General features: G+C 41.7%; 1 protein-coding gene across 3 annotated transcripts in view; it reads left to right on the top strand.

The window, feature by feature from the left end:
- The window catches only part of uxs1 (UDP-glucuronate decarboxylase 1), an 88,357-nt gene that overhangs the window by 43,022 nt on the left and 31,355 nt on the right, over positions 1-13,980 (top strand). For all 3 annotated transcript variants that reach the window (XM_039007208.1, XM_039007205.1, XM_039007207.1), the window contains one exon: positions 417-538. In XM_039007208.1, coding sequence (XP_038863136.1) covers positions 417-538 — 122 coding nt within the window. The remainder of the gene's footprint in view (positions 1-416; positions 539-13,980) is intronic.

Raw genomic sequence — 13,980 nt, 5'->3', positions numbered from 1 at the left:
TATTATTCTGACATTTCACATTCTTAAAATAAAGTGGTGGTCCTAACTGACCTAAGACAGGGAATTTTTATTAGGGTTAAATGTCAGGAATTGTGAAAAACTGATTTTAAATGTATTTGGCTAAGGTGTATGTAAACTTCCTACTTCAACTATATGCATGCTTGCGTACGTGTGAGTGTGTGCAACTTCTCACAAAATTACTTTTCCCTAAGCGTGTCCTTCAATCATATAGATCTTGTTTACTGTTTATGCGGGATACATTTCAGCTTGTTGCAAGAATTCTTTCTTTACTTTTCATCCTGAACAACGACTACTAATGGGAGGATTGTGTTTCAGTGGATTTGACATCATATATAACAGGTGACTGTATTCCTGGTGACTTACACCTGTATTTCTGTCTGTCCCCCCCCCCTCAGACCCAGAAGTGCACCCCCAGAATGAGGAGTACTGGGGTCATGTGAACCCTATCGGCCCCCGGGCCTGCTACGACGAGGGCAAACGCGTCGCTGAGACAATGTGCTACGCCTACATGAAGCAGGTATGGGAGACACTCCCACTTCTGAGTATGATCTGTGTGCTATAAGAAATATATGTAGTGCAGAACTACGAGAAGGTAGACTGGCACTGGTAGCTAAGTATTATAGGTTGTGTGTGTGTAATAGAAGACTAGATCTATGAAAATAGCCTTGTGTAATATTCCATCACTTTGCTGCGAGTGATGAATTGAACTTATATACTTTTCATAACAGTTCCGGCTTTCTTACTCTCTTTTCCTCGCTCTCTTTTTTTTCTCTGGAAATTGTATCCCTGTTCTAATTGATGTTATCCTACAGGCTGATATTACTGTAGTGTTCTAATTGATGTGTTATCCTACGGCTGGTATGACTGTAGTGTTCTAATTGATGTGTTATCCTACGGCTGGTATGACTGTAGTGTTCTAATTGATGTGTTATCCTACGGCTGGTATGACTGTAGTGTTCTAATTGATGTGTTATCCTACGGCTGGTATGACTGTAGTGTTCTAATTGATGTGTTATCCTACGGCTGGTATGACTGTAGTGTTCTAATTGATGTTATCCTACGGCTGGTATTACTGTAGTGTTCTAATTGATGTGTTATCCTACGGCTGGTATGACTGTAGTGTTCTAATTGATGTGTTATCCTACGGCTGGTATGACTGTAGTGTTCTAATTGATGTGTTATCCTACGGCTGGTATGACTGTAGTGTTCTAATTGATGTGTTATCCTACGGCTGGTATGACTGTAGTGTTCTAATTGATGTTATCCTACGGCTGGTATGACTGTAGTGTTCTAATTGATGTGTTATCCTACGGCTGGTATTACTGCACAGAGGAGAATATATCAAACCTGTAACACCTCTGTCATTGTGCCTGGATGTGACCCCCCCCCCCCCCCACACACACGCACGCACATACACATACGTACATATACACACATGTTCACATGCACGCATGTGGACACACACAAACCTACACTGAACAACTGCTGTCCAGACTTCTACTGTGGTTTCTCATGACATAGAGTGGGCAGTAAACCCAGGTACGTCTAGAGAAAGATAACATCCACCCAGGCTATGAAATTGGTATTTCTATGTTTATTACCCAGACTATGAAATGTCTGGATATTTGTATGTGCATTTTAATGACCCTTCAGAGCACTCGGCTATGATTGAATTGTGATTGGAGTGTATTATTGTACTGTACATTGAGCTGACAAACTGGCAGAAGGCAATTTCCTTTTCCCCCCAGACAAAGTTCTGTCTTTGTATGACCATTACATTTCTGATTTATATGAGTAGTTTGCTTCACAGGGTATGATTTGATTTGGAGGTCCCTGCAGAGCTCAAGTGTGGCATAGAGCACTGTATCTGAAGAGCTGGACAAATCAAATAAGGGGAAAAATATTTATAAAGCCAATCAAATTGATTTATAAAGCCCTTTTTACATCAGCAGATGTCACAAAGTGCTATACAGAAACCCAGCCTAAAACCCCAAACAGAGGGCAATGCAGATGTAGAAGCTGTATTGTTGTAGAAACACTGTAGGAACTATACTGTAGGATGAGAAGGCTGTAATGCCATCGTCGTCCTCTACACTCCTCTGAATGCTACTGCTCTCTTCCATTTCCTAGTCCTCCCCCTCTTCCTCCTCCCTCTCTGATTGTCAGATCTGTGATTGACAGATCTCTTGGTCTCATCTCTCTGTCTCAACTTTTTGGACCCGTGAGCATCTCAAGCCTGAATCAAAGATGAATCAGAAATGTCTCAAATGTTGCAATAAACGGTAAGGGAATGGAATGGTTACACATACTGCTGTAGTATAATATGGGATATGGATTTATCAAAAATCATTTTTAACTTGCAAAAATGTTCAATGTGGAAACAAAGCACTCTCAACTGGCGAGGGAGCGTACACGTGGAGAGACGTGCCAGTGCCCACTTTAAAAAGATGAGAGAGGCCTGTAATTTTCATCATAGGTACACTTCAACTATGACAGACAAAATGAGGGGGAAAAAATCCAGAAAATCACATTGTAGGATTTTTTATGAATTTATTTGCAAATTATGGTGGAAAATAAGTATTTGGTCAATAACAAAAGTGTATCTCAATACTTTGTTATATACCCTTTGTTGGCAATGACAGAGGTCAAACGTTTTCTGTAAGTCTTCACAAGGTTTTCACACACTGTTGCTGGTATTTTGGCCCATTCCTCCATGCAGATCTCCTCTAGAGCAGTGATGTTTTGGGGCTGTTGCTGGGCAACACGGACTTTCAACTCCCTCCAAAGATTTTCTATGGGGTTGAGATCTGGAGACTGGCTAGGCCACTCCAGTGCATCAACGATGTCTTCCCCACGGTTAACCGTATGTAGATATTTGTTTCAGGATGACTGTGTGATCATGCACTCTGTAGCTCATGTGAGTAAGACCGCTAAATAGTTTAACATTCACAAGGCCACAGGGCCAGACAGATTACCAGGACGTGTACTCAAAGCATGCGCTGACCAGCTGGCAAGTGTTTTCTAGACCTCTTTACGAATCATGTGACGAATACAATTGTATTTGATGGCTGAGTTATACGGCCTTCAAAAGTAAATTGCTTAAAACAATTTTCTTTTACTTTGCTTTCAATGGGAATTTCAAACTCTATGCGTACACACAGTTTCTAGTGGTTTAAGTATTGCATTGCAACCAGGCAAGTAGTCTAGTATTTTGTGCAGATGGGGGTTAAGATGGACACGTTTGTTCATAACAAATAACAGGTTAATAACAAAATGCAATAATTTGCCATAGTGAGAAGAGAGAACATCAGTTTATTTTCTTTGTATTCTAAAATAATTAGAAATGGGCATCTATTTCCTAGGCTATGTTATTTAAGTTCCATCATTGCAGAATCATTTTTCACACGAGGCAACCTATAGGCCTTCAACAAGTTAAGATACCATTCTTCCCGTCTGTCGTTTAATTGCACCCACTTCACAGTAGTAAATAGTTACGTTTTTCAAGCATTTTGCTCTAGGCCATCCGATCTGGAGCGCAGTTTATTAACGATAGAACGGATGATTGTAGACTGTTTCTTTCTGTATGTCAGAATACTGTAATTTCACATTTCTCGAGTAGACAATATTTCATTTGTAAACATAATACATATTTTCATAACCTTTGCAGAATAAATTCCTAATATTTTCTGGCATATTCCCAATGTATACTACAACAAATTACCAGACACATGTATCATTTAATTGGGCCTATTAGATTAAAGTATTTATTTCAAGTATTTTTCTCTATAAATAAGATAGGTAGCGTGGGTTTATAACAGAGTTGAATTTTACAGGTGAACAGACAGTTGATATTTTGCATTAAAGTGTGCAGGCTACCACTGTAAGTAGACAATGTTTCAGAATTCGTGGGCAGTGTGCAGCATATATGTTTGAGAAAAAGTAAATGTGAAACATTATGCCCTTACAAACGATCAAACCGTCTGTTCACAGGTCCACAGCAATTTGCAATTGTTTTTGTTTTTCAGATGGTTTTTTGTCTGTCAGATAACATAGGCCAACCGCAAATGTCACTGCAAAAGTTTAACATTCTGCCATCAAACCTCCAAAGACATTTGATCAAGTTCGCCATTGCTATTTCTTTTAGAAACTGCCTCGGCCTATTTCCAATGCTTTCAAAGTATATAGCAAATAAGGGTGTGATTGTCATCATAAATGGGGAATGATGTGGAGTTATAATGATTGTTCACACACGCACAGTTTCAGGGCGGATCTGATTTTTAATTGGAAACATGCGTATGTATGGCATGCGCCAAGTTTTTATAAATCTCAATATTTTTGCACAGTGTTTTTCAGAAATGCGCGCGCAGATATTTAGTGGGAAATTTACACAACAGTTATAAATGGGGCCCCAGACCTTTTGACAGAGGCCGAAGTAAAGGTTACAATAGCACTGCCAATGACAGACTTTTGGATGCTAAAACAAAGTCAGCCTACGCATGTGGAAATGTTGTATAATGCACCTTTCAACAGAAAATCACAGTCCGGTGTAAAGACCATGGACATTTTAAAATGTAAAAAAACAACGTTTTAAGTGAGAAGAAGGCATTGGTCTGAAGCCAAAAAACAATGTGTATGCAGGTTGCTTAGGATTCAAACTTTCTTAAACATAGCATAGACCAGCGTTTCCCAAACTCAGTCCTCAGGACACCAAGGGGTGCACCTATTTTTTTTTTTTGCCCTAGCACTACCCAGCTGATTCACATTTCCAAAGCTTGATGATTAGTTAATTATCTGAATCATTTGTGTAATGCAAAACCAAAAACGTTCACCCCTTTGGGACCCCAGGACCGAGTTTGGGAAACGCCTGAAATAGACCAACAAAGCTACTGTAAGTCAAAGCAGTGTGCTAAAAACAAACCTTGAAAGAGCATGGATGGAGTAGGCATTGTGGTGCTCGTGAATTTCCTTTCTTTTTTGGCTTCAGACCAATGCCTGCTTCTCACTTAAAGTTTTTAGTTTTTGGTAGATAGATGGACGGATGTATTGATAGATGGATAGATGGACCCTCACTCTTCCTCTGCTATTAGCACACCATCCTTTGGACATATTTATGAATATTTCCCCTTTCTCTTTCCCTCCTGATTGACACCAGCCTTTGACTATCTTATTCCATTGATGCTGCTGGCCTTTCGTGTGGGCCAGGTGATATTTCTTTATCTCGTCCCTGCATCCCTCTCCTCATCCCTGGCCTCCCATTATGTTGTCTTCCTTCTCGGAGGCAGGTGGAATTTGAATATGCCAAATTACATCTGTCAGCCGGCCCCCTTTTAATTTAAACGCGTTGACATTTTAGACGAGATGAGTATAGGTTGGGAAGAGGCAGGGAGGCATGTTTCTCTACCTCCGTGGACAGAAGGTTATCAGTGATAATATATACCCGTTTAGCAGATGCTTTTATCCAAAGCGACTTACCGCGTGCTTACCCAGGATCCTTGGCGTTGCAAGCGCCATGTTCTACCAACTGAGTGGTAGTGGTAGAGGATGATTGGACAGACGTGTCGCCGAGTGGTCTCTTTTTGGTTATATGGTAGATGGTGGTTAGTTAGACTCTGACCAGACCAGACATTGACCAGGGGTGTGGACTTTTATTGGTTGGACCCCCAGGGTTTCAAAACCTCACTTCTCAGTCACCTCTGTAATTGGCTCTAATAGATAGCATAAGATGAAAGCATTAGTGTCAGGTTGGTGTAATGTAAATATTATGTAATGTGTGATATTACAGGGGAGTATGCGTTAGGCTTGGGCGATATACCGTATACTGATGAAGTATTTTGAAATAGGGCCGGTATGATTTTCAATACCGGAAAAAAATATATACAATGTTGTAGGTGCGTGTTACGCCACTGCTTATACAGCGCCTTCGGAAAGTATTCAGAACCTTGACATTTTTTTTTTCTCCACATTTTGTTATGTAACAGCCTTATTCTAAAATGGATTCAATAAAAATATCCTCATGAATCTTTACACAATACACCATAATCACAAAGTGAAAAAAGCTTTTTATAATTTTTTGCAAATGTATTAAAAATAAAAAAACTGAAATACCATATTTATGTAAGTATTCAGACCCTTTGCTATGAGACTCGAAATTGAACTCAGTGCATCCTGTTGGCATTGATCATCCTTGAGATGTTTCTACAACTTGATTGGAGTCCAATTGATTGGATATGATTTGGAAAGGCACACACCTGTCTATATAAGGTCCCACAGTTGAAAGTGTATGTTAGAGCAAAAATCAAGCCATGAGTTTGAAGGAATTGTCCGTAGAGCTCAGAGACAGGATTGTGTCGAGGCATAGATCTGGGGAAGGGTACCAAAACATTTCTGCAGCATTAAATGTCCCCAAGAACACAGTGACCTTTAATGCCGGGCGGCCAGACTCTTCCTAGATCTGAGCAACTCGATGGTTACTCTGACAGAGCTTCAGAGTTCCTCTGTGGAGATGGGAGAACCTTCCAGAAGGACAACCATCTCTGCAGCACTCCACCAATCAGGCCCTTATGGTAGATTGGCCAGACGGAAGACACTCCTCAGTAAAAGGCACTACAGTTTGCCAAAAGGCACCTAAAGGACTCTCAGACCATGAGAAAAAAGATTCTCTGATCTGAGGAAACCAAGATTGAACTCTTTGGTCTGAATGCCAAGCGGTACGTCTGGAGGAAACCTGGCACCATCCCTACGGTGAAGCATGGTGGTGGCAGCATCATGCTGTGGGAATATTTTTCAGCGGCAGGGACTGGGAGACTAGTCAGGATCAAGGGAAAGATGAGCCAAGGACAGAGAGATCCTAGATGAAAACCTGCTCCAGAGCGCTCAGGACCTCAGACTGGGGCAAAGGTTCACCTTCCAACAGGACAACAACCCTAAGCACACAGCCAAAACAATGTAGGAATGGCTTCGTAACTTCTCTGAATGTTCTTGAGTGGTCTGGCCAGAGACCGTACTTGAAGACAATCGAACATCTTTGGAGAGACCTGAAAATAGCTGTGCAGCAATGCTTCCTATCCAACCTGACAGAGCTTGAGAGGATCTGCAGAGAAGAATGGGAGAAACTCCCTAAATACAGAAGACTCGAGGCTGAAATCGCTGTTACAGGTGCTTCAACAAAGGGCTGAATAAAGGGTCTGAATACTTATGTAAATGTCATATTTCTGTTATTATTATTTTTTTTTTACAATTTAAAAAATGCTGTTTTTCATTATGGGGTATTGTGTGTAGATTGATGAGGGGGAAAACGATTTAATCAATTTTAGAATAAGGCTGTAATGTAACAAAATGTGGAAAAAGTCATGGTGTCTGAATACTTTACATATAAAATGTGTAAAATAGTATGTAAGCGTTATTAAAGTGACCAGTGTTCAATGACTCTATGTACATTGGGCAAAGCAATTGCTAATGTGCATGGTAGATTACCAGGTGGTAGCCGGCTAGTAACAGTGATTAAGGTTCAGGGCAGGGAACTGGGTGGAGGCTGGCTAGCGGTGACTGTTTCACAGTCGAATGCCCTGGAGGTAGAAGCTGTTTATTAGTCTCTCGGTCCCAGCTTTGATGTACCTGTACTGTCACCTCCTCCTACTTGTCTTCTCCTCCTGTCTCCACTGTCCATCAGACCTTCCAGAATTCCTGGATGGTCTTGCCTCTTCGGTGAGACGCCTGGGAGTCCTACCGGAGAGTTTACCTTCCAAGATTTCTCAGGGATTATCGCCACTGCTGTGTACATCACTCCCCAAGCTGAAACCAAAAATGCTCTCAAACATCTTCATTGGACCCTGAACAAACTAGAGACTACGTACCCGGAGGCAGCGTTAATTGTCTCTGGGGACTTTAACAAAATTAATTTGAGGACTGTGCTCCTCAATTACTATCAATATATTGACTATCCAACTTGCGGAAACTCCACGCTTGACCTCTGCTACACGTCTTTTCTACACAGGTATAAAGCCCTCTTCCGTCCTCCTTTCGACAAACCGGACCACAACTCCATTTTGCTCCTTCCCGGTTACAAACAAATACTCAAGGGATGTTCTGGCGTCTGTACACCGCTGGTCTGACCAATCAGAATCCATGCTTCAATACTGTTATCATCATGTGGACTGGACCGTGTTCCGGGTCGCTCCTGGGGATAACATCAATGAATACGCCGACTCGGTCATCGGATTCATTTAAAAAAAAGCATTGTTATGATACCAATGGTGTCTTTCAAAACTTACCCAAATCAAAAAACGTGGATTGATGGCAGCCTTGTCGGGAAGCTGTAGGAGAGAGATGCTGCTTATAAACACAATTTGTCACCGGTCACCTTGCCGTATGTTTAAACAGCACCAATACGACCTACGCATATCGATCAAGGGTGGCGAGACACAAGTATAGCTAGAACAGTTCAATTCATCAGGTCAGACACAAGGCGTATGTGGTAGGGACTTCCAACGATCACGGATTACAAAAAGAAAGCCAGTCACGTCGCGGACACCAATAACGGCCTACTGGACGAGCTAAACACCTTTTTTCTCACGCTTCAAACATAACGACTCTGAGCTACCGAGGAGAGACTTTGAGGACCACGTGAGCTATGTGCTTACCGGCTCCACAGAGGACATAGGTATCCCCATTACCTTTCCTTACTTATGTAAGTCATTCAAACGTGCCAACCCTCGCAATGCTGCCAGCCAAGACGGCACCCTCAGAGCATGTGCAGACCACCTAGCTGTTGTGTTTTCTGACACTTTCCATCTCTCTCTAGCTCAAGCCGTTATCAAGATATTTGCTATCATCCCCGTAAAAAGAAAGGGAAAGGAACTGAACTGAATGACTACCAATTTGTAGCACTCACTTCCGTCATCATGAAGTGCTTTGAGAGACTAGTCAAAGACCACAACACCACCTCTCTCCCCGACACACTCCACCTTCCAATTTGCCTACTGCCCCAACAGATCCATGGACGACGTAATCACCATTGCGCTGCACACTGCCCTCACCCTCCTGGACAACAAGAATGTGAGGACAGAGAGGTTATTTATTTACCTGGCACCACTCCACCAGGGCCCTCACCTCCTCCCTGTATACTGTCTCGTCATTGTTGGTAAGCAGGTCTACCACTTGATGATTGATTTGGAGACGTGCCTTGCCACGCAGTCATAGGTGAACAGGGAGTATAGGAGTTGGCTGGGCACGCACTCCTGCGGAGCCCCAGTGTTGAGGATCAGCTTGGCGGGGGTGTTGTTGCCTACCCTCACCACTTAGGGTCAGCTTGTCAGGAAGTCCAGGACCTAGTTGCACAGTGAGGGGTTCAGACCCAGGCCCCTGAGCTTAGTGATGAGCTTGGAGGGCACTATGATGTTGAAGGCTGAGCTGAAGTTGATGAACAGCATTCTTACATAGGTATTTCTCTTGTCCAGGTGGGATAGGGCAGTGTTCAGTTCAATGGCTATTACACTGCACACTGGATCTAGGTTGTCAGGTAAGGTAGAGTTGATATGATCCTTAACTAGCCTCTCAAAGCACTTCATGAGGAAGTGAGTTCTACGGGGTGATAGTCATTTAGTTCAGTTACGCTTTCTTGCGTATAGGAACAATGGTGAACATCTTGAAGCAAGTGGGGACAACAGACTGGGATATGGAGAGATTTAATATGTCCAGCTGGTCTGCACATGCTCTGAAGACGTTGCTTGGGATGCCGTCTGGGCCGGCAGCCTTGTGAGGGTTAACATGCTTAAATGACTTACTCATGTCGGCCATGAAGAACGAGAGTGCATAATCCTCGTGAGCGGAGGGGGCCTTGGTCGGCGGCTCAATGTTTTCCTCAAAGCGGGCGACTTAGCTTTTGCGTAGTGGTTAATGACAGATTGTACTCTTATTGTTCTCTTATCGTTGTTCTATTCATGTTCCCTCAGTGTCGTCCCCTTCATTTCCATTCCTCAGGTGTAAGTGCCGGTACTTTAGGATTGGTGTGTGTTTTGGAGGATGGTATTAAAACACTGCAGTTACTTCAGACCTTATTGCTGTTATTACGGTGACAGGGTTTTGCCAGTGTGTGTACACTGCACCACATCAGAGTGCAGGGTCTAAAAGCTGGGCGGAACAAAACTTGAGCAGAAGTGAAAAGAAAGTATGTTTTGCAATGTCCTGACTCTATTCTCTCTGTCTCTCTCAGAGAATGAGATTTTCTCTCCTCCCCCCAGAGAAACAGGTTATCTCTCCCTAGGTTGTGATAGGAAACCCAGTGCAGAGTTGCCATGCCAGACAGGTATGATATTCAGAGATACTGGGGAAGGCAGGCTTTTAGCTCTTAGGCCACAGCATGACAGGCACCTATCTCATTATCAGTTTGGTTCTACAAGACAATATTTCCATTTGTTTGGGTACTCTGTGTTCTTTCTTGCCTTTAAATGATCAGTTCCTAGCCTTTTTCCTCTCTAGATGAGTCAAAGGTGATTGTGCGGCACCTTTTAGCTGGCTTTGTACACTGTAATTACCCAGAATAGAGAGAGCAGCTAGCAATCACACATCACAATGGTACAGAGGGGTACAGAGGGGTACACATGGGTAGAGTGGAAGTAGAAGAGTGTCTAAAAATCCAATACAGGAGCAATACAACAAAAAGACAGCAGGAGCAACTACAATTGAAAGTGAATAGTGTCGATTTTATTAGCACATAAAGCCCAACTCTACCCAACCATTTTACAAATGCAGGAGGGGGGAAACACTCTATATAACGTGGAATGTATAGCAAAGCCCCACCACTGTTGTGCTAAGAAGCTGAGGGATGGAGATGTAGAAATGTAACCACTCTAAAATGAATAGACTGCGCTATTGATGCCAGCGCTGACTGACCAAGATATCAAAATTATAGTTTTAACCATGTTTTGTGGCTATACGGTGTTTATTAAAATGTTCTTTGTTTACAGAGTAAAACAAGCTTATATTTTGTGTGACAGTTGAACTAAAACTTTGGCATTTATAAGTTATTTTCTTCAAGAATCAGTGCATACAGTACATAATTAATTTAGAAGTCCAAAAGTTCCTGTAGCAACTGCCAATTGCCCAGCTGTTTGTAGATTTTTAGCAGTTAGCTCAGGTGAGAGGGAGACTTTTTTTCCACCATGGTGTCTTGACCATCTCCGACTGCCTGAGCACTTTTCCTTTGTATCCGGCTTGAAGAATGGCTGTCTAGCAGTGATCAGCTGCCAACTTGACAGAGCTTGAAGAACCCCCCGCCCCAAAAAGGAATGTGTGTAAAGCTGAAACTTACACAGAAAGACTCAGAGCTGTAATCGCTACCAAAGGTGATTCTAACATGTATTGACTCATGTTTTCACTTTGTCATTATGGGGCATTGTGTATAGATGGGTGAAACAATCATGTGTTTAATCAATTTTGAATTCAGGCTGTAACACAACAAAATGTGGAATAAGTCAACCGTATGACTACTTTCTGAAGGCACTGTATGTACCACAGAAAATAACGTTTATTTCAATGTCATGCAATAACTTGTTGATGTATATCCCTATTCCCTTTCCCTCCCAAACTAATGTTTGTAAGTATTGAATTACAATGGTACAAACCGCAACACCCAGATTCTTGGTGGGTTATGGGTTGGCAATCCCCTTCAACAGTATATTCACACACTGTTCTCCTGTAAACCTCACTACAGGGCTCCAGATATACAAAAGCTTGTCAAGTTTCCCCTGAAGGACGTAAGTCAGTGTTTCCAGAGGAAAGATCCACAACAGGTTTCTGAGCCACCAGGATGTTTTTGGTTTCGTTTCATCTATTCATGATTTTAATCATTTATCTACCAGCAAATCACATTCAAGCTACCATTTTTTTTAAATGACATTTCAGTGCAGAGTTAGCTGAGAGTAGACCCAGAACACAATGGAGAGGCTGTAAACCAACTGTAGAGCCCAAAATATTTGAAATGTCCCTTTGCATCTCTTTCCAGAAGTCTTTATCAATTGGACAGTACCAGATGAGATGTGCAGAAGTATCTTATGCTGCTTAGATTTTGGACATTCCCCCGAACAGGCGGGGTCAAAATGACTTCCTACAACAGGTGTAGTTTGTAACTGATGTATAATGTTAAACGGTAGTTCGTACTTCAAGGCCTAATTTTTTTTTTACCCAACTTATTGTATTGTTTTCCTCTCCAGGAAGTCTACTCAATCATACTCCTTATTTTGTCTTTGTTTACCATATATATTACCAGCCTTTTAGCATGCCCTACATTTTCAAGGTAGCCTGTTATATAAGGTCTTCATGTTTTTATTCATGTTTTGATACTAAAAATAGAACTCGTAGGTGTCGTAGCTTTGGAGATGAAGAGGGGTGACTATCCTTGTTATAAAGGTGGTGTAACGAGATAGGCTACAGATAATCAATTATATGTGGGTTTTTGGTTGTGTGTGTGTGTGTTGTCTGCTTGTATTTGAATGGTTTATATAAAGTGTGTGTGTGTGTGTGTGTGGTGGTGATGACAGTGTGTGTGGATCTCTGGTTTTCTCTATAGATCCCTCTCTTGAATGAGGCGTTATCTCCTTTCCATATAGAATACGTTAAGTGCACAGCTTTAGTTCCTTCCTTCTATTCTTGTGTGTACCGCCCTATGGGACTCCCAATCACGGCCAGATGTGATACAGCCTGGTTTTGACTGACAGCTGTTCTGAACTTTAGAACCGCATGTCACAAGAAGTTGCCCACATCCCTCCCGCTAATTGGGCAACTTTTACACATTTTTTGTTGCCTGAGTGAGGGAAATGTTGTAAATTAATGTATGGGCAAATTGTGCACCGCCCTATGGGACTCCCGGTCACAGCCGGTTGTGACACAGCCTGGGATCGAACCCCCGGGCTGATAGGAAGCCGCAACACTGCGATGCAGTGCCTTAGACCGCTGTGCCACTCGGGAGGCTTTATTATTTAACTAGTCATGTTGGCAATAAAACAAGCTTTCGAATTATGCCCACATGACCCAGATTGCGATTTATAATGCATCGTTTGTGGCTTGCGCAAACAATATCAGTAATTGTGTGATGACGGTAATGCAGGGCTGTGTTCCAAACAAAACGACAGCAGGTGTGCTTGCTCTAGTTCCTCAACGACACAGCTAGGAGAAAGAAAAAAAAAGTACATTTTATAGTTGAAGACTCTTTGAATCATAAAAGTGCATTCAGATTACTTAGCACTTTGGAGAGGGGTGTGGCCACTTGGAGAAACCAGTTTAACCTATCTCTGACAAGACTGAATCCAAACATGACATTTTATGTGCATTTTACATTTACTGTACTTTTCACTACATTTGATGATGACTAAATCTGAAAATACTCCGGATATATGATAAGAACATGATACGAACATGATAAGAATATTATTGGAAAATGTTTTGTTGTCTTTTTTGTCTTTTGTTGCACCTAACCCGAATTTTCCTAGAATATTCTTATGTTCGTATCATGTTCGTATCATGTATCCGGAGTATTTTCAGATTTAGTCATCAAGTGTAGTGAAAAGTACAGTAAATGTAATGTTTGGGTTCAGTCTTGTCAGGTGAACTGTTGTGTCCTCACCTTTAGTCTAGAAAATGTCCCATAATCTCCAAACTGTTCCCTTTTCATTTCTACCATGGTTATGAATATGCCCTCCATATTTCTTCTGTAAGAAACTTTTCAATATATCCCTATCCCTACAGGCCAATTCCTGTGTAAAAGGTTCAATGTATTCAGTTATCTTTTTTAAAATTTTATTTTACACAATACAGTTTTCCCATCAAGAGAAGAAATGTTCTGTAGCCTTATTATGTATTTAAGTGTTTGTATTATAAACTTAGCAAAAGAAGAAACGTCCTCTCACTGTCAACTGCGTTTATTTCAGCAAACTTAACATGTGTAAATGTTTGTATGAACATAAC

This window comes from Salvelinus namaycush, chromosome 13 (genome assembly GCF_016432855.1).
Source record: "Salvelinus namaycush isolate Seneca chromosome 13, SaNama_1.0, whole genome shotgun sequence".
NCBI lineage: Eukaryota > Metazoa > Chordata > Actinopteri > Salmoniformes > Salmonidae > Salvelinus > Salvelinus namaycush.
The sequence above is the reverse complement of the archived record's forward strand: the minus strand, read 5'-3'. Positions and strand labels throughout refer to the sequence as shown.